General features: G+C 42.5%; 1 protein-coding gene and 1 pseudogene across 9 annotated transcripts in view; one reads left to right on the top strand and one right to left on the bottom strand.

Moving 5' to 3' along the window:
• The window catches only part of Osbpl9 (oxysterol binding protein like 9), a 136,234-nt gene that overhangs the window by 8,813 nt on the left and 102,512 nt on the right, over window positions 1-24,909 (top strand). For all 9 annotated transcript variants that reach the window (XM_038332415.2, XM_038332416.2, XM_038332418.2 and 6 more), the window contains exon 2: window positions 19,530-19,580. In XM_038332415.2, the coding sequence (XP_038188343.1) occupies window positions 19,530-19,580 (51 nt within the window). The remainder of the gene's footprint in view (window positions 1-19,529; window positions 19,581-24,909) is intronic.
• On the bottom strand, window positions 4,698-5,754 carry LOC119816308 (annotated as a pseudogene).

Below are 24,909 nucleotides of genomic sequence, written 5' to 3' on the forward strand. Positions count from 1 at the left end.
TTTTGCATTAAAACCCTGCTAATCAAACAAGTCAGTGTTATTTGACAATTGATAGCGAAGTCTAGAGGTTGGGTTTTTAAATAATTTTATTACTTTATTATTATTATTATTATTTTGTTTTTTGAGACAGGGTTTCTCTGTAGCTTTGGAGCCTGTCCTGAAACTAGCTCTTGTAGACCAGGCTGGCCTCGAACTCACAGAGATTTACCTGACTCTGCCTCCTGAGTGCTGGGATTAAAGGCCTGCGCCACCACCGCCCAGTTTAGAGGATGGGTTTTTAAAAAATCTTGTCCAATTTACTTGGATTTTAGGTTTCTTTTTAGAGATGTATTTTATTGTTTTTATATGCATGCATGTTTTGCCTGCAAGTATGGTCTGTGCATCATGCCTGAGGCGTACAGAGGCCAAGAAAGGGCATCAGGTAGCCTGGAATTGGAGCTAGTGACAGTTATGAGTTCCCACGTGGGTGCTGTGAATAGAACGCATGTCCTCTGCAGGAGCAGTCAGTGCGCTTAACTGCGTAATCATCTCTTCACCCCCTGGATTTTAGGTGATTTTGATTTGTTTTGTTTTGTTTTTGTTTTTTGAGACAGGGTTTCTCTGTATTGCTTTGGAGCCTGTCCTGGAACTTGTTCTGTAGACCATGCTGGCCTCGAACTCACAGAGATCCACCTGTCTCTGCCTTCCAAGTGCTGAGATTACAGTTGTGCACCAGCACTGCCCAGCTGAATTTTCCATTTCTGAAGCACTAAAATGTGTCTGTCTCTCTTGTAAAAGAGGTAGTTTTGTTCTAGAATGATGTTAACACCAATCTCATCATATATTCAAAAGTCAGTTTATACTTTCCCAAGTAAACTTTTTTTTTTAAATGAAGAATTTTGTTATCAGTTTAGGCTGCCTTGGAATTCATGATCCTCCTGGGATTACAGGTATGGACCAACCAGCACACTCAACAGTAAACATTGTTGCATACAATCAAATGAACTTTTCATTAAGCTTATATGGTAAGTGACAGTACAGGTTGAGTGTCTCTGATCTGCAATTCTTGAGACCATAAGTTGTTTGCATTTTAGAATTTCAAAAATTATTTTGGAATTTGCACCTATCATGAAATGTTTTGGGATTAGAGGCCAAATCCAGGTTTAGTGAGAGATTCTGCCTCAAAAAATAAGGAGACGAGTGATTTGGGAAGACAGTGGACTCTGGCCTCTATAGACAGGTGCACACATACATACGTATGCACATGTGAATTTCAGATTAGGGATGCTTAATCTATATGTAAAGTAGCTGCTTCAGATTTGTAAAAGGATCGAAAACAAAGTGTATCTGAATTTAAATACTCCAAGAAAGTAAAGAAACCCCTAGGGAAATAAGTGGAACCCATGGGAAGAAGTGGGTGGGGATGCCATAGTTTTCCTTTTGCTTTCGTACTCTGCCAGGTGTGTCCAGGTGTGACATTACATACAGTGTTGTCACCTACAAAGTTCAGCTCTGAGAGCTGAGTCATCAGCTGCACACCCCCAGTTGCAATAAACCTCATGTTTAAGGAAGTTAGGGTTACTTTAACAGCTATACCGAGGGTCTTGCTCCAGATAGGTCTCAGGTTGGACATGGCTATACAAGCCATGTTTTTTCTTCTTTTCTAAGTCTCCAGGGCCTTTCAATCTAATTCTTTGGAGCATTTAGTCATTGATAACTGTTAAAGTCAACTAGCCATATCTCTTGTACATTCTTTATCTGCACAGCAAGCTTGTAACCTCCTTGGTGGCAGTTTGTACTGAACATCATAATCTTTAAGGCCCATAGTGTAGCACATTCCAGGGAATGGAATGTCTTGTTCCTTCGAACCAGGCTGAGAGGTGAGATACAAGAGGCATTTAGGGACTCCAGTTTTCAGAGCAGAATTTGTAAGTTTTGCACAATATATTAATAGTAAATACACCCATGTCTATGGCTTATATAAAACCCACTTGAATTTATAGTAACAGCAGGTTTTTTTTTTTTTTTTAAATTTTTTTTTGAGACAGGGTTTTTCTGTAGCTTTGGAGCCTGTCCTGGAACTAGGTCTTGTAGACCAGAATGGCCTCGAACTCAGAGATCTGCCTGCCTCTGCCTTCCAAGCGCTAGCTTTTAATTAATCATCTGGAGGCTGAAGAACCGTATGATCTGCTTCTTGTGTTAATCCAGACAGATTGTCAGTTCTTGCTGCTGTTGTCCTGGTACTCACTCTATAGCTCAGGCCGGCCTCGAACTCAGAGATCTGCCTGCCTCTGCCTCTGGAATGCTGGGATTAAAGGCACCACCACCCAGTTCTTATACTCATGGGGCATAGACATACATGTAGGCTAAATATCTGCATACTCTGAAAGGAAAAAGGAAACCAAAAGAAAGAATTATTAATCTTAAATATACCATATGTATATGTGGAGTTACCTCCAATTAGATTTTCAGATATGTAATAGGCAATTGCAGTCAAAACTAGAACACACAATAAATGATTTAGATTAAGAATGGCATTATTTTAATACTGATAGAGAAAAACAGATGGCCAGCCTATTAATTTGTTTTCCTTTTTAAGGACTTTATTATAAAGGGCTGTCTTCTTAGACTAGGACCATCCTACTTCCTTTCCTTCCTCCCGCCCTTCTTCCTTCTCTCTCTCCCTCTCTCCTCCCTTTCTCCCGCTCTCCCTCCTTCCCTCCCTTTTTTCTTCCCTTTATATTGAGACAGACTTGCTAGATAATGCAGGGTAGCTGAGAACTTGTGTTCTGCTTCAACTTCCTGAGTGGATGCATTTCTTCTAAAAAAGAGAAACTTTAAAAGTGACTGCTTTTAGAAATTAAGTTTTTATGGTACATGGCTTCATATGAATGGAATCATGTTCAAAGAAAGTATTTTGAGTTACTCATAATTTATTATTTTTACTCACCTGACAAGGTTAAGTTCATTTTGGAGGCTGATTTTTCTAAGTGGGGTGTGGTGATGCCTTTATCCCGGCACTCAGAATGTGGAGGTGAGAGAATCTGGATTTCATGTCTGTCCTAGGCTGCACAGTGAACTTGAGGCCAGCCTAGGCTACATGAGGTCCTGTCCCAAAAATTTTTAAAAGGGTATGGGATGATTCCTGGATTTTATTCATGTAAAGTCTCTGTGCTTATTTCTCATATTTTATTTTAGCAGTATTTTGTCTTTCGGGATAGGGTCTTGCTGTATAGCTGATTTCAAATTTACCATCCTCCTGCCTTCACCTCCTGGTAGGACATGGCTGACTTAGCTGTAATTATGGCACAGCAGGGTATATAAACATCTGGGTAAAAATGTGTTCTGCTCCTCTGAGGTTGTGCAGGGTTTCACTCCCCCTTCTTTCTCATTCCTTATAGGAGTGGCCTACTATCATGGGACAATAACCCAGGCTTGCTGGAGCTCAGAATCCTGCACTCACCTGTTTCAGGTGCTTTGCTTCCCTCATACGGAAGCATCCTCAGTGCACTGGGTCTCATTGGCACTGAGTTTTCAAGGGCTTCATTTGGAGAGCTTTTTACCCACCTCTGCTTTATATCCTCTCTTTCTCCTTGTCTTAAAATCCTGGCTGTCCGGACTGCCAGTGTCTGTTAAAGCTCTGTTAAGCTGTAAACAAGCATCTTAGTTGTAACAGCTTAAAAAAATTTTTTAAAAAATTCATTTTATTGTTATTTTTAGCCGTGTTAAGTGTGTGTGTGTGCATGTGAGTGTGTGTGGGGGAGTGCAGGCGTTGGTGGGGCAGAGGCGTCCTGGACCTGGCGGTACAGAGGAGCAGGCCCTCTAGAGTAGCTCAGGTGCTCTTCACCCGGAGCCATCTTCCCGGCCTGTTACAGTCTTGGGTAGATTTTCGGTTGCCTGTTTTTCATCTTCCCACAGTTATTCCCCTCCATGCTGGGGATGGGGCACAGGCCCCCATGCATTGCGCCCTCGACACCTCAGTAGCTTCATTTAGATTTAATTCACATGCCATACAGTTCATTCATCTAAGCTGATGAGTCACCAAAATGATTTCCTAAAATGACTCATTTTAGCAAAGTCACCAACTGTGGCAGTCCCACAGTTTAGAAACTTTTCTTCGCTCTTGAAACTATCTATTAGCAGTCATCTGTCTCGTGCCAGCATTTCTTCTGGAAGCCCCTTCATCATTTTCAAGGTTCATTGAGGTTTGGTGTCTGGCAGTACCTCGTAGTCTCTGGGTGCTCACTTACTCGTCGGCAGATGTTGTGGTAGATCTTCACCCCTCTTTTTCTTATTGTTTAAAAGCTTCTGCACACAATATATTTCTTTCTTTTTTTTTTCCCAAGTAGGGCCTTTTTATTTTTACTTTGATTGTTCAATGGAACCCAATGTTTGGTTTAACATTTAAAATGCGGGTGGGGAACAGATACAAAAACAAAAACCTGGGGTCTAAAGGACACCTATTAAAGTGTGCCGGGGGGGCTGGAGAGATGGCTCAGAGGTTAAGAGCACTGACTGCTCTTCCAAAGGTCCTGAGTTCAATTCCCAGCAACCACATGGTGGCTCATAACCATCTATAATGGGGTCTGGTGCCCTCTTCTGGCCTGCGGCATACACACAGACAGAATACTGCATACATAATAAATAAATAAATAAATATTTAAAAAAAAAAAAAAAGTGTGCCGGGGAGAGGAGGCTATTTCCCAGGCATAGGTATTTCAGCAGGTGTCACAGGGCGAGGTAGAGGGTGACGGACAGTGGTCACTGCCGAGAGCCTTGGAGCGGATCTTGCCGTCACACAATGCAGGTAAAAAAGAGTGCGACAACAAAAAGTAATCGAGGCGCCAACCGACCTTCTCAGCCCGAGCATTCGTCATGTAAGTCCAAAGGTGTACTCATAGGCGGTGCTGGGGAAGAGATGCCGGAAGCTGTCAGCCAGCAGGACAACCTGCAGCAACTCCCCAAAGCGTTGGTGCTCCTGGGGAGTGAAACCAGCATTCTTTTTGTTTCCTTTGGGGTTTCGAAGATCAATCTCTTCATGAGCCACATTAAGGTCCCCACATAGCACAAGTGGCTTTCGGGAAGCCAAGTCCTTCAGAAACTTGTGAAGGGCTTCATCCCAACGCTTTCAGTACTCCAGTCTTAGCAGACCCCGGCCTGCATTGGGGACTTAGGCTGTTCCCAGGACAAAGGACTCAAATTCAGCCACAATCACCCAGCCTTCTTGATCATGCTCTTCCTCACCAGTGCCATAAGGAACTTTGAGTGAGCACTGGCGGGAAAGTAAACCCACACCGCTATATCCTTGTCAGACAGAGCCGACCAGTACTGATGGGTGAGTCCAGGCAAGCCTAGAAGTTCAGCTGGGAGTTTGTTCTCTGAGCATTTGGTTTCTTGGAGGCACAAGATATCTGGTGCTTCTTCCTTTACCCAATCTAAACCTTTCTTCTTAATCCAGGCTCGAAGCCCATCCACATTCCAGGAACATATCTTGAGAGTGGCAGATTTGCCACTGGGTGAGGTTTTCTGATCTGGAGGGTCCTCATACAAGACAGGACCCTCTCCCGCAGCCTCTTTCTCGTTTTTCCTTGCTGCCCCTTTACTCTTCTTGGTCTCCGGTTCTGACTTGGGTTCTTCCCATGCTTTGGCATCCCGGTGACGAAAGCCCTTAGGCTCCTGGAGCACTGAAGAAGCAGTGTTTACTGCGCTGCCTGGCCTCCCAGCAAAGCCCCGGAGCCCCTCACAGCACAAAGAATGGAGCCTGCCCCGTCTCATGTGGGAGCCTGGCGTGGGCCACAATATATTTCTTGATCATATTCTTTTCCCTCCCCCAAATCCTTCTAGGTTCCTCCTTCCTCCCTGCCCACCCGAATTTATATTCTTGTTTTCTTTATCTTCCTCCTTCAGACCAAACAAACAAAAACCCCAACAAAACATGATAATCAAAACCAACCAATAAATAAACAAACAGTACTGTGATGAAAAAATACTAAAGCAGAACAAAAAGCACCTAAAAAATAAGGAGTACCTTTTACACCTGCTCATGCAGCCTGTCCTTGTGTGCAGTTGGCAGACGCGGTGTTACTTCATTGGGAAACCCATTTTCCCTTTTCCGGCAAGTAGCTTCTCATCAGGGGTGGGACTTTGTGTTCAAGTCCCCTTTTCCATGCTGGGATTTGTGTCATTTTTTTTTTCCTCCCTGCTTTGTGGCATGTGGCCCTTGCTGGTCTCATGCTGGCTCTGTAGCTGAGGGTGACCTGGAATGTCTGATTTTCCTGCTCTGAGTACTGGGGTGTGCCACCAGACCCAGCTGAGTTTCCTGTCTTCAAGATACCAATTTTGTATCAGATACTTAATTTGCAGACTTGTTTTGCTTGAGACTCTAATTCCTTTGTTCTTTTTTGGTGCAGTATTAGGGATCACATCCAGAGCTAATGCATGCTAAACAGGCAGTCTGCCACTAACCTGCACCCAGCCTGGTGTTTCTGTGGTTGGTGGTTTCCTTTGATGCACAAAATGTCCAGTTTATTCTTATGGTACCCATGCTTTTGGCATCAAATTTTAGATGTCATGGCTTACTCTAACATTATAGAATAGCCTAAGGTTATACCACCCAGAATGCACTTGATATTATCCATGTGGTTGTGGGTTTTTAAAATTATCTGTATTTTATTTTAAGAAATTGATAATTTTGGCCCCAAGGTTTAGGTCTTAGGTAATTCTAACCTGTTTTGTGTGTGTGTGTGTGTGTGTGTGTGTGTGTGTGTGTGTGTAGGAATGTGGAAAGAATCCAACTTATTCTTTTGTATATTTAAATAAGTTATTCCTGTACCATGGAAAAGGTTGTTCTCCCATTGAATTGCCTTGGTATCTCTCATTCTCTCATAGTCCATTTTGTATTGCTATAACAGAAAACCTGAGGCTAGGGAAGTAAGAGAGAAAAGAGGTTTATTTAGTTCACAGAGTTTTGTTTTTATTTGTTCATTTTGTGGATTTTTTAAAGATGGGTCTTATATAGACCAGACTGTTCTTGATCCCACTTGTAGCAGAGTCTGACCTTGAACTTGTGATCTTTTTGCTTCTGGTTAATTACTGTAACTTTGTCCAAAGTGTTTACATTTAGCTTCTGGTTTTGGAAATTTTAGCCTGTGGATGGTCTGCTCTCCTACTTCTGAGCCCAAGATGAGGCACTATCATCATTGTTGGGAACTCAAAGCAGGGCTGGCTGCTTACTTCATAGTGATCAGGAAGCAGAGAAAGACTCGCTGAGAATGAGCTGTGTTCCCAGTGAGCTGTTGCCTTTAACTAGGCCCGTTTTCTAGCATGTCCACTGTAGTGAGGATCCACCGAGGTGTTCATTCACTGACTAGGCGAGAGTCTTCAGGGTCTAATCTTGGCTATGGTAGCCAGACCTTTAACATGCGTCTCTGTAGGAAACCCTCAGCACCCACATTATAACAGAGATCATTTGCCTTTGAATTTTAATCACCTGGATTTGGGGACCAAGGATAAATTTCTGATAGGCAACATCTTGCGTGACTAGCCCCCGTGTTGTGTGTGCCTGCATTGTAACTTTCAACTTCTGCTTTTATTTTTATTTTGTTTTGTATTTTAGTGTCAGGGTCTCACTATATAGTCAGGGCTGACTTCAAGCCTGCTTTCAATCCTCCTGCCTCTACCACATGAGTACTGGGATTATGGGAGTCTACCAGCATACCTGCCTTTCCCTTTTGTAAATCTCTAAGTTTTGAAGTCATTAGGTTTGGTAAGGAACCAGGGCTTGCCTGTGCTTTGTCTTTAAGTTGCCTTTCAAAAGTGGTTTCCTCTCACCTGTCTCAAGTCTTAGGAAATTTCTTAGCCTTTTTGATTTCTTAGCTCTGGATTCTAGCTACCTTCTTATTCTCTTATGACCATATTTCCCTTAAGCACCAACATTTGTGATAGAAATTCTTTAAGGAAATCATTTCTGAGAGAGTATTCGAATTCTTAAGATTTACCCTCTGTTTTCATATTTACATACTAGATTTCAAATGCATTCCCTAGATAACTTAGAAATCAAATTTAAGTCTCTTTGCAAACACTTTTTTCCTAAATTCTAAACTCCAGATATGAACAAGGAGTTTTGGAACATAACCCCTTCTAAACTGGGCTCTGTAGAGTGAGTCCTGGGCTAGACAGTATCCAAGCTCCATCGTTCCAGCTGTTATTCTTAGAAACTAGCATTGTATTTGTGTGTTATACACATTTTCACACACATGTATTTTAAAGTTTTTTGGGGGTGTTTTGGTTTACATGTATGTGTGTATGTACATGTGTGCAAATATTTACCACAGTGCATACGTCAGGGTCAGAGAACAGCTTGGGGTAGTCAGTCCTTTCCTTCTGCCATGTGGGCTCTGGGAATGAAACTCAAGTCTTTATTTTGCAGCAAGTGCTTCTCCCTCCCAAACCACGACTCACTCTTCAAAATGGTAGGGATTTTTTTCTTCTTTTCCTCATTTTATTTTGTACCCACATTGGTCTTTTTCCAAGTATGGAAAATGTTCCTCAGGCTATTTTTATAAAGATATGAAATTGAATGATAAATAATGGATTATAATTTCACAGTTTGGTGGTGGAAATACTAATATTGAAGCACAAACCACTTGTATTTTAACACTTCCCCATTATTTCCCTCAGTCAACTCTCTTTAAAAAAACATGAATCAATATTTAGTGTTTTTGGCGGTATTTGGGAAACAAAACAAGTCTGCCTTGAGGTCTAGCGCACAGTGCTGATGTGCTATAAATAATTTGGTAAGCGTGTGGTGCTCTTTAGTATTTAATATTTAACTTGATAAAGAATGCAAACCCTAAGTCATCATGGTTGTCCTTAATTGAACCTGTGGCTCTCTTCCCTGAGCTGTTAGCCCGAAATTCTCTCTTGAAGATAAAATTGTCCTTTTTAAAAAGAAGAGTGAAAGAGCTGAGTCTCTTGTCACCTGCTCTTGTCCTAGCGCCCTGGAGGCTGAGGCAGAAGGATGGCCTAGAATTCAAGGCTAGGCGGCAGAAGGATGGCCTAGAATTCAAGGCTAGGCTGGGCACATAGTTCCAGGCCAGCCTGTGTTATAGGACAGTTGGGTTTCAGAGAACCCCAGAGCAAAACGAAAAACAGTGAAGGGCTGGGGCTCAGTTGTAAGGTGGTGGTCGTCCTAGATTTGGTCATCAGCTAAGAACCAAAACCAAACAACACAAAAAGCTCCAAAGCCAAGGTGCTCCAAAGCGTGCGCCCGTACAGTGCAGTAGGTAAATGCCAGAGCCGCCAGCTGTTACCCCTCATTTCGAAATCCCTAAAGTTCTGAATTCCAAAAGCTTTTTCTTTAAATTTATGACATTTTTTGTTTGAAAGCAAAGCCTGTCTTGAATTAATGTGTAGCTATTTCTAATCTTCATTACACTTATAAATATTTATGTGCTGTACTGCAGAAATAGTAACGTGCTTGTGAGATTTGCATGCCTGGTTACCCCAGAGTGTACTTGAGGACTAGTTCTGTACTGTAATTTATGTAATGTATGCATATTACCTTTCTGCATTTATGAATTTGAAAAGATCCAGAAAGCTCTCGGGTTAAAGGACGAAGATGTGTTTGTGACCTAGGAGTATGCGGGAAGGCAGGGTGCCCCCTCCCCCTGCCCCAGCATTCACTACTGACAGCTGTCTGCAGGGTGACATTTCCTCAGCTAAAGACAGGACAGTTATTCATTTTACATTCATCCTCTGTGACTCAGAGACACTTTAGGGAAGACGTAGAGAGAGCAGGCTTACCATGACTGTTATAGATGTGCCTGGGGTTTGCTTTCTGTTTCTCTCATTTGCTGCCTATGAATGTCCATGGTCAACTTTCTTAAACATTCCCCTTTGATTTCTCAGTTATAAAATAGTTGTGGTTAGGGCTGGTGGCGTGGCTTAGCAGGTAAAAAGGCCTTGCTATGTGAGCTTGACACCCTGAGTTCAACTCCTGGAACTCATGGTGAAAGGAGAGAACCGACTCTTAAAAGTTGTCTTTTGTTTAAAAAAAAAAGTTGTTGTCTTTTGATTTCTTCCCACATGTGCACCTTAGTATGTAACCCCCTTCACACACACACACACACACACACACACACACACTACACACACACTACACACACACACTATACACACACACACACACACACACACAACAGCTGATATAGAAGTTCTTCTAAGCTGAGTGTGGGTTGCTCTTACCTGTAACTGTGACATTTAGGAGACTCGAGGCAAGAGAATTGCTGTGAATTCCAGGCCAGTTTGAGACTGGTCAAAGTCAAGTGAAACCCTGCCTCAAAAAGCTAAAATAAAAGTAAAAAGAGCTGTCTCATAAACTCATTGTGACAAGGTAAACATGATGGAAGTGAAGTACAAGCATAGTGCCTGGCTCAGGACACGTGGTATTGATAACAAACCAGTGTCCATGTTTGATTTAGTATTACACAGGAGTGCACATTGGGTCCCATTATGAAAGCCTGTGTTCCAGTTCATTATTTCATAGCAAGGAGTGAAGCCTTTGGCCATTTGAGTGCTGCATTATTGCTTTCAGTTTCTGAAAGCAGGCGATGTGGGATGCCAAGTTTATATGCAGCATCTGGTCAAGGGGAGTTTCATGTTACAGATGTTTAATGGCATTGATGTTGACAAGAAGATGCAGCATCTCTGTTAGAGACACACGTTACCACAACCCAGTCATCCCACCTGGGATCATCAAACTTCTATCTTGGCCTTCTGGTTCTAGGTTTAACCCGCTTTCTGTAATGCTAATTGTGCCAAGTTAAATCAGTCTATTTTAAGCATATGTGAATAAGTTTTTACATTTGCTTATGACCTTGTTACTATATCCTAATCAAAGCATAAAGAATTATTGTCATTGTGCAGGGTTCCTTCCTGTCCTTTTATCTGTCCCGCTTCCAAGAGCAAGCGTTTCTGTACCCATGGCTTCTGTCATCACTGCCCTGCCCCAGGATTGCTGATGGTCCAAGTTCCAGCACTGGCTAGGCACATACCCTCCTGGGTGTGCTCAGTGCTGAAACATTTTGACATCTGTTCACATTCTTTGTCTGCACGATGCCCACTATCGTTTACTCAATGTTTTTTTTTTTTTTTTTTTTTTTTACAGAAGGGTGGTTGGTACCAGTTAGGGGGAAATACAAGAGTGCATCAGACACCCTGTCTCTTTAGAAACAGTGGTGAGGCACTCATATCCATTATCATGTGAGACAATAGGATGCTGTGCTCGGACACAGGTCAGAGACTTCGGATGGAAACAGATGTAGCTGTGAGAGATTTGCAGCAAGTCAGGTGAGACTCTTGTTTAAGACAAATGTATTTTAAGCAAAGTAAAAATTTACATTCAGCCTGGCAGTGGTGACACACACCTTTCATCCCAGCACTCGGGAGGCAGAGGCAGGCGGATCTCTGTGAGTTCGAGGTCAGCCTGGTCTACAAGAGCTAGTTCCAGGATAGGCTCCAAAACAACACAGAGAAACCCTGTCTCGAACCCCCCCCCCCCCACAAAAAAATTTTTTTTTACATTCAAATAGAAGTTTAAGTGGCTTGTGGGACAGACTTTGCTTTGTGAAAGGATAGCAAGGTTGGTTTAAACGGCAAGCTGGTCTTCTCCAGGGAGTTTTAAATATGTTTGTGCAAAACTTTCCCCAACACAGTTACTTGTGAAGCAGTATAGCCCATGTTTATACTTTAATTAAACAGGTTTTCATAGATAGCATGGTATGCTGGCTTCAAGCCAGATTCTGTGAGTCACTTAAGGCCTTCCCCCTCTTCTTTCTTTGCAGCGCTGGATCCAGGATCCAGGACCTCGTGCCTGCTAAGCAAGAATCTGTCACTGAGCTGCATCCCCAGCTCTTCATATTTTGGAGTAGCTAATGTATGCTAAAAATATACTGAACTGACTTTCTCAAAGCTTATACAACTGTTGGAGAGCTAAGTAGTTACAATTAACATAAAAATATAGAAACGCCAGGGTTGAAGAGATAACTTAGCAATTAAGATCACTTTCTGCGTTTGAAGAGGACCCAGAGCCTGCATGGTGGTGCACACCTTATGCAACTTCAGCTTGTTATGACACTGTCTTTTGGCCTCCTCAGGCACTGCATGCATGTATTGCATATACATTTGAAGAAGGACACTAAAAAGAAATTCCACACTAGCTCAGAATTGAGTATAATAAAAGGTTACTTATTTAGGGGTAGACTCACAGATCACAATCCTCTGATAGAACGGGGAACAGCAAACGAATCCTGCAGCGGGGGAGGGGGAAGGCTGCCCTTTACATTGGCATATATAATATAAGAGGCCACGCCCAAGTGGGCGGGTAACTTAAAGGCTACTGGTGATAGGAATTCTTACAGCATAAATTCTTGCAGGCAAGACATCCATACACATAAGAAATAAATTTAAAAGTATAAAAAATGTAATTACTTTGGCACTGTTTTGATTTCATGTTTATATAATGTTATTATTAACCTGTAATTGTTTTATGTTACTTTTCAAAATGCAATTGAAAAAAATTTGGTCAAAAAACCTGAGTGTGGGGGTGGGGGAAATGGTTCAGCAAGTGGAGGTGCTTATCAAGCCTGCCGACCTAAGTTTAATCCCTGGGACCCATATGGTGAAGGAGAAAATTCACTCCTGGAAGTTGTCCTCTGACCACCTGCATGCCGAGATGCAGCCCTTTCCCTCATAAATATGTGTAATAAAAAGGAAAAGCCTCCTCGAATACATGCATGTAATCCCAATACTTAGGAAGTGAAGGAAGAAAGATTAAGAATTCAAGGTTATCCTCAGCTACATAGCTAGTTTGAGACCAGCCTGGACTACTCTGTCTTGACAGATAGCTCAGAAAGTTATTAGAAAAAGAAAAAAGTTTCTTCTGTTCTATCTGAAGTGTTGAATAGCTTGAATTGGGGCTAAATAAGCATATTTCAAGTAAATTGTGTTTGTTAATGAGTAGGATGCTGAAGAGAGGAGTCTGGATCTATGTATGCATTTATCTGACACCTCCCAGGTCCCAGGCAGTCACTAAACTCTAGGAGACAGGTTGAAGGTAATCATGGTGAGATGATAATTAGACTTTGCCCTGTGTGACAAGGAAAACGGGTCAAAGGTGCATGACACAACATGATAACCAGTGCAGCAGAGACAGCTGCGGAGAGAGCAGTTCCTTTGTCCAGTGTGGGGAGATCAGAGGAAGCCTGTGAGCAGGAGCGAGGGGGATTACAAACTTTTGGTGCTTTTTCTTCTTTCACCTGGAGTGGTCTATGTGTTACTTAAAGCAAGTGTGTGTGTGCACACAAGTGCAGGATTTATGTAGATTGGGCAAAGTTGATAAGGCATGTTTGAAATAGGTCACATATAAGTAAAGGGAAGTTTCCTTTCTTGAGCTGGCAAGTTTGATGAACCAAATCAAAAGCACATAAACAAGAGAAAGTGTGTCCAAGTTTATCAGGGTGCTTGGAACCATACAAAATAGGAGACTTTGAGGAATCAGATGCCTGTGGCTTAACATCTTTGTACAGGGGAGAGTAAACTGAGGAGCTAGTGACCCTTCTAAGGGGTGGAGTAAGTGATTTTGGGGGGTGGGAGGACCCGAAGAACAGGCAGCGACATGAGACAAAATTCCCCTGGCTCTGTGTGGTTTGATTTTCAACTTCTTCCTCTGTGATCCACCTGGTTGCTAATCACCCTTGGTTAATACAGTTTTGGTAAGGAAGCTACAGGCAACCCTGTTCCTGTCCAGTGGATCTGCTCCTTAGGAAGACAAGGAGACTCAAGGAGACCTTTAGGTTGCTGCTTAAGGTGTCATGTTTGGAAGTGCTTGTTCTTGTTACTTGAGTTTTTAGGGTCAAAGTCTGGTTCCTGGAGCCCAACAAACTATACTCAGTCCACCTGCCCTCAGTGGGCCAGTTAAAGCAGCAAGTAATAGTGAAAAGCAGAGAAGGGGTTTGTTCAGTGTGGTCATGCTGGGATGTGGGAAAACGAAGAGGTCCAGTGTCCCTCGTTCCAAGTCCATCTTCAGGGTCCAGACTTCAGGCTTAGATTTAAATAGAGGGCAGATGTATGCATAGCTAAGCAGTTGAGTCAGGGTGTAGTCCTGCCCATCATTGACCCATCATTGGCTTCTGATTCCTGGTCTATCTTCCAAGAAGCTGGCTTTCTGTGAAATCTCTCCGATAAATAAATCTCTCTGCAGGTACCAGCATTCCTGGAAAATTCCAATTCCTTGGGGCCTATGGTCTGAAGGGTCATAATACCCGAAGGGAGGAGGCACATGTGCTTTTTTTTTTTTTTTTTTTTTAAGAATACTGCTTCTGCCTGGCTAGTTACATGCTGAACTCTGATAAAATGTGTCACACTTGAGAATAGGACCTGTTTAAAGAGTATCACCACAGTTTGTATTTGCTGTACTTAAGGTAGGAACATGGAAGGGGCATAAACCTTGCGCCAGCTTTACACAGGTGTCCTGCATGATTTCCTCATTAAGTATTTGGGACAACTTTGTGAGTGTAAGTCATGTCTTCATTTTACACACAGGTAAACTAGAGTCAGAACAGAAGAGATCTGGTCAAGGCTGCATTGTTGGTTCTCTGGCAGAGCTGGATTTCAACTCCACAGCCACCTTGTTTTATTATAGTGTTGTCTATAGATACATTCTTTATCTTTGGATGATGGCGAAAGATACAAAATAATCCCACACTAGTTCAGATTTATGTATAATAAAGGGTTGTTTATTTAGGGGAGACTCATAGATCACAGTACTCTGCACGAACGGAGAACAGGAACAGAGTCTAGCAGCTGGAAGTGAGAGAGGAAGCAAGAGAGTGAGAACAGGCTTTACAGCTGCATTTATAGTATAAGAGACCACGCCCAAGTGGGCTGGAATCTTAAAGGAGCTCCCACAACACCTCCCACTTTTGTTTAATAAGAGAGTTCTAAACCCAATTCAAAACTATGTATACTAAGAACAGATGTCAAGTATAAGATTAGAATTACAACCAGCATAAACAATATTAAGCAAAGAACATATCCTAACATTTTAATAAACATTCTATCCTAAGGAGTCTAAATCTTGCATTGGAAATGGCTTGACTAGATCATAAGAAAACAATAACTACGACTATCTAATTTTCAACTCCATCGAAGGCCTGGGAAGGGAGATAATATCACTTGAGTAGGCAGGAAGTGCAATCAAGCAGCTTCCAAATTGTGCAGTGGATGACAGAGACAACTGGCTGCCTGGGCAATCACCCAAAGTCTCACTTGCAATGTTGAAGCAACCAACTTTGGCTAAGGCCTACAGTAACTGACAGACCATTTTCAGAGGCAGGAACATTTTCAGAAGCATCTTACCCTGTCTTTGAAAGGTTCGGCAGTCTTTTTTCTTGTATCCTGCTTGTCCAGTCTGGACATCGTACACTTTGTCAGTGGTCGAGGCATGGGCAGTTCCTTACCCATTTTTTAAAAAATGAGATAATAGTGAAAACAAAGCTTATTCCTAGAATCAAATAAAGAGATGCAGAAGAAAAATCATATAAGCCTTGCAGAATACCTTCCATAGTATAAGCAAAATAATTATTGAACTCCTGGATGTTATCAGTAATTTTTTGTAGATTTTCAGATCTTAGCTGTTGTAAGGCAATTACAATGAATTAGAGTAGATGTAATAACTATTATTGGCTAGCAAGTGTTGCAGTTGCAGTTGCCAAGAGACGCTAGCAGCAGTGAACAGCACATGTTGCTTACTTAAGTACTGAAAAATATGCTTTGCTTAACAAATTAAGAGCAGTTATTAAGGTGATCAAATGATTCCGAGAGTTGGGGCCCAGGACAAAGAGAAAAGCCAAAGTTTTCTATCAGTGTGATTTGTAGACTATGTGCACCATGGGGATAGCAGGCAGCAGCATGTGGGCTGGCATGTAATGCACAGAGAGGTAGCGTGTGGTTTGCGAGCCAGGGAGTGTCGAGCAGCAGCCTGTTGTGTGTGGGAGCCAGCTAGAGTGGAGGGCAGGAGAATTAGTTCCATTGCGCCACGTGGCTGGCAGACCAATCCCAAAAAGTATGGACTGTTCTCCACATTTGGGCACCAGATGATAGCGGAAGATACAAAATAATCCCACACTAGTTCAGATTTACATGTAATAAAGGTTTATTTATTTAGGGAGACTTACAGAACACTGTTATAGATCACAGTCCTCTGTACTAACGGAAAACAGGAACAGAGTCTAGCAGCTGGAAATGAGAGCTGGAAGCAAGAGAGCAAGTGCATGCTTTACAGCTACATTTATAGTATAAGACCACGCCCAAGTGGGCTGGAATCTTAAAGGCTATTGGCTGAAGGAGTAGAAGGAGCTCCCACAGCATCTGGGAGTTTGTGTGTGTGTGTGTGTGTGTGTGTGTGTGTGTGTGTATGTTTGTATGTATGTATGTATGATGTATGTAATTCTAGAAATTGGATTGAAATGATTTTGTACATTTAAAGACTAAATTTCACATAAATGGTATCTGTGGTCTTGGAGCCTAAATGGAGAATATTTTGAATATTTTTTAATTAACAAAAATTTTTATTTATTGTCAGTGGTGTGTGTGTGTGTGTGTTGCACAGCTGATGTGCCATAGCACAGGCATAGTATGGAGGCCAGAAGACTATATTTGGGAGTCAGTTCACCCCTCCCGCCAAGGTTTCCAGGTCAAGTCGTAGGGCCTGTATAGCAAGCAGTTTTACCCACTGAGCCATCTCACTTGCCCTTGAAGATTAAGAAATTTTACTTTATGTATATGCTTGCGTGTATGTAATTGCCTGGTGTGTGTACAGTGCCCATGAGGTCAGAAGAGGCCTGGAACTGGAGTTACAGATGCTTGTGAGGTAACAGGTGGTGCCGTGTGGGTCCTGGGAACCGAACCTCGGTTCTCTGCAAGAGCAGCAAGTGTTCTTAACCAGAGAACCATCTCTCTACCTGATAGATGGCTTTTTAAGTAGAATCCTGAAGTTCATCTAGAGTGATAAAACTTACTCAGAGTACTTTGAATACAGCAGATTTAATACTGTGCTTCTTAAAATGACCTTCCTACTCCAGATACAATGTTTATTATTGTTTGAGATCAGAGAAAAATGAAAAATTTAATTATAATGACATGCCCTACAGCCTTTGATTGGAGCACAGAGAGATCCAGGGAAGTTTTATTTCCCCACAGTATTATAAAGGGAAAGATTGTGTTTTTAAAAATGACTCATGGCCGGAATGGTTATAATGCAGTCCTGGGCTTCAGCTAGAATTCTCTGAGGGTGAGCAGGAATTAGCTTGTTAAGGAACCTGTAACGTGTGCAGACACTGCAGGCAAGAGAACAGCCTGTGAAAATCCCTAGGCATGAAGGTGACTGGCTGGTTCCTGGAGCTGGAAAGTCAGCCTCGGCCACAGGAATGCTTGGGCTCTTGGATCAGATCTCAGCAGGTTAGGGCCACTGAAGATTGTTTTGCTTTACATATTTATATATATATTTTGAAACAGTCTCAATATGTAGTTTAAGCTGGCTTGGAGCTTGCTGTATAGATCAGCCTGGTTCAGACTTCAACGCAGTTCTGCTGGTCTTGATAGTAGGACTCAGTAGGCACCTCTTGGGAGTGGTTGCAGATACTGTTTTCTGGAAGAAAGAACTGAACTGACAAACGTGGGGGGGTGGGGTGGGGGGGTTACAGCGGAGGAGACAGCTTACTGAGAAAGGAGCCACAGAAGGGGTGGATTGGATCAAATTGCTTCTAGTGCCTTTACCAGGAGCTGGCATGCATTCACTCCTGCTGCCCAGGCCTGAAATTCTCTGGTCCCTTCAGAGTTCCTCTCTGGAGTCTGTGACACTTTGCGCTTGCTTTGCTCTGTGTTATGATTGTTTATGCGTTAGACTTTCTGTCCCCGCCCGACCATGTTTTCTAAGGGTCTGTCAGTTGTTTTTTAGAATGCTCCATATTCTGATTCTCTGGAGCAGTTGCTTCCAGTTATCTCTTTCAGGGTTTTATAATTCCTTTTTTTTTTTTTTTTTTTTTTTTCTGAGACAGGGTTTCCCTGTAGTTTCTAGAACCTGTCCTGGAACTAGCTCTTGTAGACCAGGCTGGCCTCGAACTCAGAGAGATCTGCCTGCCTCTGCCTCCCGAATGCTGGGATTAAAGGCGTGTGCCACCACCACCCGGCTAGGGGTTTATAATTCCTAAACCAAATATTAGCAACATCACTGGCCTGTCTGGCTGTGTGTCTTGTGATTTTTAAAACTGCTTTACAATGTGAGCGGCTCCAGGATGAGTATGCAGCTTTTACTTTTTATTTTTTTAAGCTTACTTTTCATTCTATTCTCATTGGTTGTTTGTAACCTAATTAATGTTTTTGTATTCTGCCTTTATTATTTTGGAGAGAAGATAAATATAGGTGCAGAAGAGGGTTATTAAATGCCGAAGGGATGCTTTTCTTAGCAGTGTTTTCATTAGCTGCGTATTATTAGTAAAGAACTCTGATCGTGCTTGGTAGTGAGGATATTCTCCCCCTAAAATGTATGTCTTTGTTCTTGTATTTATTTGTAAATAGAATAAAAACAAGCTGTCTTCAGTGCATCCACTCTGAACATGAGTTCCCATGGCTTGAAGATTTGGAGGTTAAATATCTGTGACTCCAAGGGGGGCAATTATGCAGTCATGTGGAATCAGCTTGTTTTGATTTTTTTCTCATATAGGTGGGGTATGGAAAATACCAGTTATTCCACAAATATTACGTATTTATTAAACTCCCTCTCCTACATTTTACTTTATTTTGTGTGACCAGTTTACATTCAGGAACATTTCCTGGATGTCAGCTCAGTGCTTGCTGTGACCCCTTATGTTCGTGTTCCTCCCAGTGTAGTAAGGGGACAGGAGGGACAACAGTGTCTCACAGGAGATGTTTTTTGAGCACCTAATGTATACCAGCACTGTACTAAAGCATAAGATAAGGCAAGACAGACTTCTCACCTCTGAGGCATGCCCACAGGGTGTCCATGTACAGAAAATGTGCAGGAGGCTGGTGCTTAGGGATGAGAGTCCAGAGCCGACAGCTAACGCACTTTGATGAGCGGCAACCAAACAGGAAAGGAGCCCTAGTTGAACAAGGACTTCTCGGGACCACGTGGATAAGCTGAGCACCTTTTCTAAAGTGCGATCCTTTGTCTTTTGCCAGCATCATGGGGAGAGATTCTTAAACCCCTAGATGAGAAACACAGGACTACAGTGAAGGGGCATGAGGAGGGATAAACATCATAGTGAGGAGGTGCTCAGGTTGGTTCGTATAAACTACAAAACCATGTTCATTTAGCTGGCCATTCTCCCATAAAAAATTTCTTTGGGGGCAGGTAATGGGCAGAAGGAATGGTCAGTTCTGTAAATTTTCATTGGTTTTTCACTCCCAGCTGACTCTGAAAACAGTTGTCTGTAACCTTTTATTTACTGAGTGTTTTGTTTTTCTTTTAGTCCAAGGATAAAATGATGAGAGGCTCTCGAAGAGGATGCGTTAGACTCAGGGTGAGTATTCCTTCATTTTATGAAGACTAATTTCAACAGAAAGGATATATTTTGATGCTGGAGCCTGGATTTAACTTAATTTCCTTTCTTAGCCATTGGGCCATACAACCAAGTCACAGGGGAGAAAATCGGGTTTCTTCAAGTAACTTCTAGAAGTATCAGGACCAGAACCAGATTCAGTTGTTTTGACCTGTGGTTTAATCCATGGCTTAAAACACTTCCTGGCTTTCCGTTAAAACCTCATTTTCCAGACAAGGGACAAGGCTGGAATTATACTGTTGGTGTCAACAGCAGTGGTGGAAAAGACTCAGAACAATCCTCATTAGCTGCTCTCTTTTCTTTTCAGTACTGTGTAGTACAGTGCTGGGCAGTAGAAAGATACTTTGAACCACATATATAACTTAAAATTGATGGTAGTCCACTAACATCCGCCCTGTCTGTGACCTGCTGGAGTGATGTGTGTGTGTGTGTGTGTGTGAGAGAGAGAGTCCTGTGAACCCAGAGCTGTAGGGCTCCACGACACAGGACAGCAACGGGATGTCCAGAAGAGTCCCGGTGAGGGCCCGGCATGGATGGTGCAGCAGAGACCAGGGGCCTCGAACCAGACCAATGATTCCTTGTGATAAACACCCATATATAAAAATATGTAGAAAAAGGTGTTTACTGTGTGACTCACTGTGTTACACTGAAGCTTCATTGATGAGATCTCCCCCTTTTTCCTTTTTTTTCCCTCTTAAATTTTGTTTTGTTTTGTTTGGGGGAGGGAGGGAGATGGGTAGGATTGGGAGAAATTATGTGAAAAACAGAAAAGATAAATTAAAAAAATTGATGGAACCCCACATTTAAAATGTAAAATCAAGCAGATGAAATTAATGAGCTAATATATCCAAAATATTATATTAGCATGTAGTCAATACAAACTTTTTTGTTGGTGACAGGATTTCTCCGTGTAACAGTCCTGGCTATCCTGGAACTCACTTTGGAGACCAGACTGGCCTCTAACTCACAGAGATTGCCTGTCTCTGCCTCTCGAGTGCTGGGATTAAAGGCATGCACCACCACCACCTGGCTAATACAAACTTTTTTTTTTTTTTTTTTGGTTTTTCAAGACAGTGTCTCTGTAGCTTTGGAACTCACTCTGTAGATCAGGTTGGTCTCAAACTTGCAGAAATCTGTCTGCTTCTGCCTACCAAGTGCTGGGATTAAAGGCCACCACCGCCTGGCTAACACAAGTTTATTAATAAGATTTTTCATAGCCCTTGGGAGGCTTAGTCAGGCAGATCTCTGAGTTTGAGGCCAGCATGGTCTCCAAAGTGTGCTCCATGTTAACTAAAATTACATAGTGAGACCCTGTCTTCACAGTAAGAAAGACATTTGGCATGACATTTCTCATTCTGGGTCTTTGAAGTCTGGCTAGTCTTTTGCGCTGACCACACACCTCAAGGGGGTGTGCTCAGTGGCTGTGGCTGTGGCTGCCATACTGTTCAGCAGGGTCCTGGTTTCACGTGCTGCTTTTAGTTGCCCCTTCTGTTTCCACGGCTGTTGAGTTAGGGAGAGCTCCAGACCAGTGCATGGCTGGGGCCACAGCTCCCAGATTCACTCTTCTGTACTGATTGCTTTCTCCGACAAGGCCCCTCAGCTTCTGGTGGCTTTCTCCATTCTGTCATCTCCCTTCCTCCCCACCCTTATCATTTTTTGTTTGTGGTGCTTTGAACTGAACGTAGGGTACACCCTTACTTTTGGAGATGTGAATATATTTGGTAAACATTGTTGCCTTTATTAACATTGTACCAAGAATTGGAAAACAGTTCTAAGCTTAGGCATAATGGGAAAAGTCTTGAGTTGAGATGGGAGTAAGTATGGCTGTTTGCAAAATGGAAAGTAGACTAACTTGAATATATGGCAATATAAAGATTTTTAAAAAGCAACTTAGGCTGTTTCTTGCTCTCCTCTCCCCCTTGGTCTTCCTTCTTGTTGTTTTGAAACAGAATTTCACATTGCAGGCTGGTCCTGAACATTGCGTGATGCTCCTTTTGCTGCAGCTACTGCAGTACTGGGATTGCAGCATGACCAGTCCCACCTTTCTTCTACTTCTGTACTTTTAAATTTTCCTGTGGTTCCTCTTGTTGTGGTCAGATTGCTTTCCTGAGTACTTGGTATTGATCCCAGTTTCCACTCACTCTGGTTTTAACTGCTTTCTTGGCTTGAGATTTGCCGGTGGTGAGGCCTTGGCAGGGCTGTGTTGAAACAGCAGGTCAGCTGATTGTATTTGGGGTCAGGCCTCAGTCTTGTTGGTACAGTTAATGTGCTGGCTTAGTTCTTGGTTTTGGTTTTTAAATATAGTTGAATTCTTAACCCTTGTGCCTAGCACTCAGGTTAAGAGAGAACTTCGCCAGCTGCCTGAAAGCTCGGTACATGCCTCAGTCAGGTTATGGCTCTAGTCCCCCTTTAACTAATAACCCTCTGCATTGCTTTATAATTTTATAGTGTGACATCACGAAACTTTCTAGTTTTTAAGTTGAAAGTTTTAGATGTTTTCCCGTGTTCCCCAGGCTGGTCTCCAGTTCCTGAGCTCAGGTGATCTGTCTCTGCCTCTCGGCTGCTGCTGGGATCACAGTGTGCCCGCCTGAACCCAGCGGTTTGTAGTTTCAGTCTGCTCATTTTAAAACTCGGCGCCTTTTGCTCACAGTCCGCCGCTGAGCCGTCCTGCCCTTAGGCCTGTGGGGTTTGCATTGTGTCCATTTTACTTTACCACCCTGTACAACTTGGCACCTTCCTCTCTCCTTTGTTTCTGCTCTGGTAGCTGCATTCAGAGACTGAATCAGACTCACATTTGATCCCCTTGACAAGACTGTAGGTAGTGTGTTCTTCTAGCAGGAGACACGTGTCCAGTTCTTGTTTCTTATTGATGATAATGCTTGGTGAGTACTTATACTCATTACTCATTAACTCACTCGGAGTTGGCAAAATGGAGATGGTTTATATTTATACTAATTTTTTTTTTTGTTTTTGTTTTTCGAGATAGGGTTTCTCTGCAGCTTTAGAGCCACCACCGCCCGGCTATTTATACTAATTTTGTGAGGCTTAATTTTATGAGAGCTTTCTCTCTCTTACCTGTTTACCTAACAGTACAGTTCAAATAGGCAGGATAACTGCTTTGTTATTTTCTTTCACTTGCCCAGTTTTTAAGGTAATGACTTTGTCTCAGGCCACAATCATTTATATATTTAAAAAAAACAATGGAAACTAGCACCTAAGTAAATATTTGTGCACTGTTTGATCATAACAGTATTAGTCACAATAGCCCCTGAATTTTATATATATATGTGTGTGTGTGTGTGTGTGTGTGTGTGTGTGTGTAAACTGATGTTTCTTGTCCCCTCTGCCCTGTCCCAAATAACCAACTTGGAGACTAAATATAAATTATGCTTGGCCAATAGCTCAGGCTTAGTACTAATTAGCTCTTACATTTTTCATAACTTGAGTATGGAAGCTCTTACATTTTAAGTTAACCCATATTCCTTATTTACCCTCTGCCACGTGGTGGTACCTTTATTAGCATGGCACATTCATCTCCTGCTCCCTCTGCACCTGGCTGGCAACTCCTGACTCTGCCCTTCTCCTTCCCATCATCCTTAAGTTTGGTTGCCTGCCTATACTTCCTGGCCAGCTACTGGCCAATCAGTGTTTTATTTTACCAATTCGAGTGACAAATCTTTACAGTGTACAAAAGCATTATCCCACAGCATATGTCATGTGTGAATATACTCAAACACAGTAGAGTACTGTGACCGGTTACCTCAGTCATCAACTTGATAAGATCTTGTTTACTCTTGACTTTTTGGGCACTTTTGGGGGGCCCACAACCCAGCTCCCAAATAAATCACACACACAGGTTTATTCTTATAATTGTCCAGCCTTAGCTTGGCTTGTTGCTTGCCCAGCTTTTCTTAAATTAACCCGTCTACCTTTTCCCTCTGGGCTTTTATCTTTCTCACTTCTGTATATCTTACTTTCCTTCTTATTCCGTGGCTGGGTGTCTGGACTCTGATGTCCTCCTCTCCTCGTTGTATCTTACTCCTCGCCCTTGTTTCTCCTTCTATTTTTACTCCCTGCCTGCCAGCTCCGCCTATCCTTGCTCCTGTATTGCTATTGATTGTTCAGCGCTTTATTAGATCATCAGGTGTTTTAGACAGGCAAAGAACCACAGCTTCACAGAGTTAAACAAATGCCCCATAAACAAAAACACACGTGAAAATAATATTCCCCAATAAGATTTAGAATCATCAGGAAGATGGACCTCTGGACATACCTGTTGGGGATTGTTCTGACTAGGTTAACTGAGATGGAAAGACTTTCCCACTGTGGGTGGCACCATTCCCTGGGTTGGGATTCTGGACTATATAGCAGGAGAAAGGGAGCTGAAATAGACCCTTTATTCCTTGCCTTGCTTTTGTCTCAGGGTATTCTATCACAGCAACTAGACCAGAAACTAAGACAATATACTATTTAGCCTTAAGAAAAGAAAGGGAAATTTCATATATGCTAACATGATGGACCGTGAGGGTGGTATGCTAAGCTAGCCACAAAATACAAACATTATTGTGAGTCCTATTAGATACGAAGAGTCATCAAGTTTATACAAACTGGAATAAATTGGTGGTTTCCAGCCAAGGCATGGAAAACAAGAAGCTATTTGGTGAGTATGGAGTTGTTTGTAGTTTCTGACTGGGTGGTGGTTGAGCATGTCTTTAATCCTAGCACTTGGAAGGCAGAGACAGGTGGATCTCTGTGAATTCAAGGCCAGCCTGGTCTATAGAGTGAATTCCAGGATAGCCAGGGCTACACAGAGAAACCCTGTCTCGAAAAATGAAAAAACAAAAACTCAGAACAACTTGTGTGGCCTACCATGAGAGGGAACTCACACCCAAGAGCCAGGACTCAGAGGCTGGATACCCCAGAGACTTAGGATATCACCAGACGTGCCTAGCAGAAGGAGAGAGGGAGCAAGAGAGCGGGGGGGGGGGGGAGGAGGGGGTTCTGGAGCTGGATGGTGATGACAGTTGCACAGCAGGAGAAATGTCCTTAATGCTGCAGACCTGATATTTTTTGCCACCATACACAAAAATTTTTCACATTATTTTTTCATTTTTGTTTTTGTTTTTTGAGGCAGCATTTTTCTGTTTAGTCATGACTGTCCTAGAACTTGCTTTGTAGACCAGACTGGCCTCCAACTCACAGAGATCTGCCTGTCTCTGCCTCCAAAGTGCTGGGATTAAAGACCTGTGCCACCACCACCTCCTGGCTCCACAATTCTACAGGCAGACAA

Source organism: Arvicola amphibius, chromosome 6 (genome assembly GCF_903992535.2).
Source record: "Arvicola amphibius chromosome 6, mArvAmp1.2, whole genome shotgun sequence".
NCBI classification, from domain to species: domain Eukaryota; kingdom Metazoa; phylum Chordata; class Mammalia; order Rodentia; family Cricetidae; genus Arvicola; species Arvicola amphibius.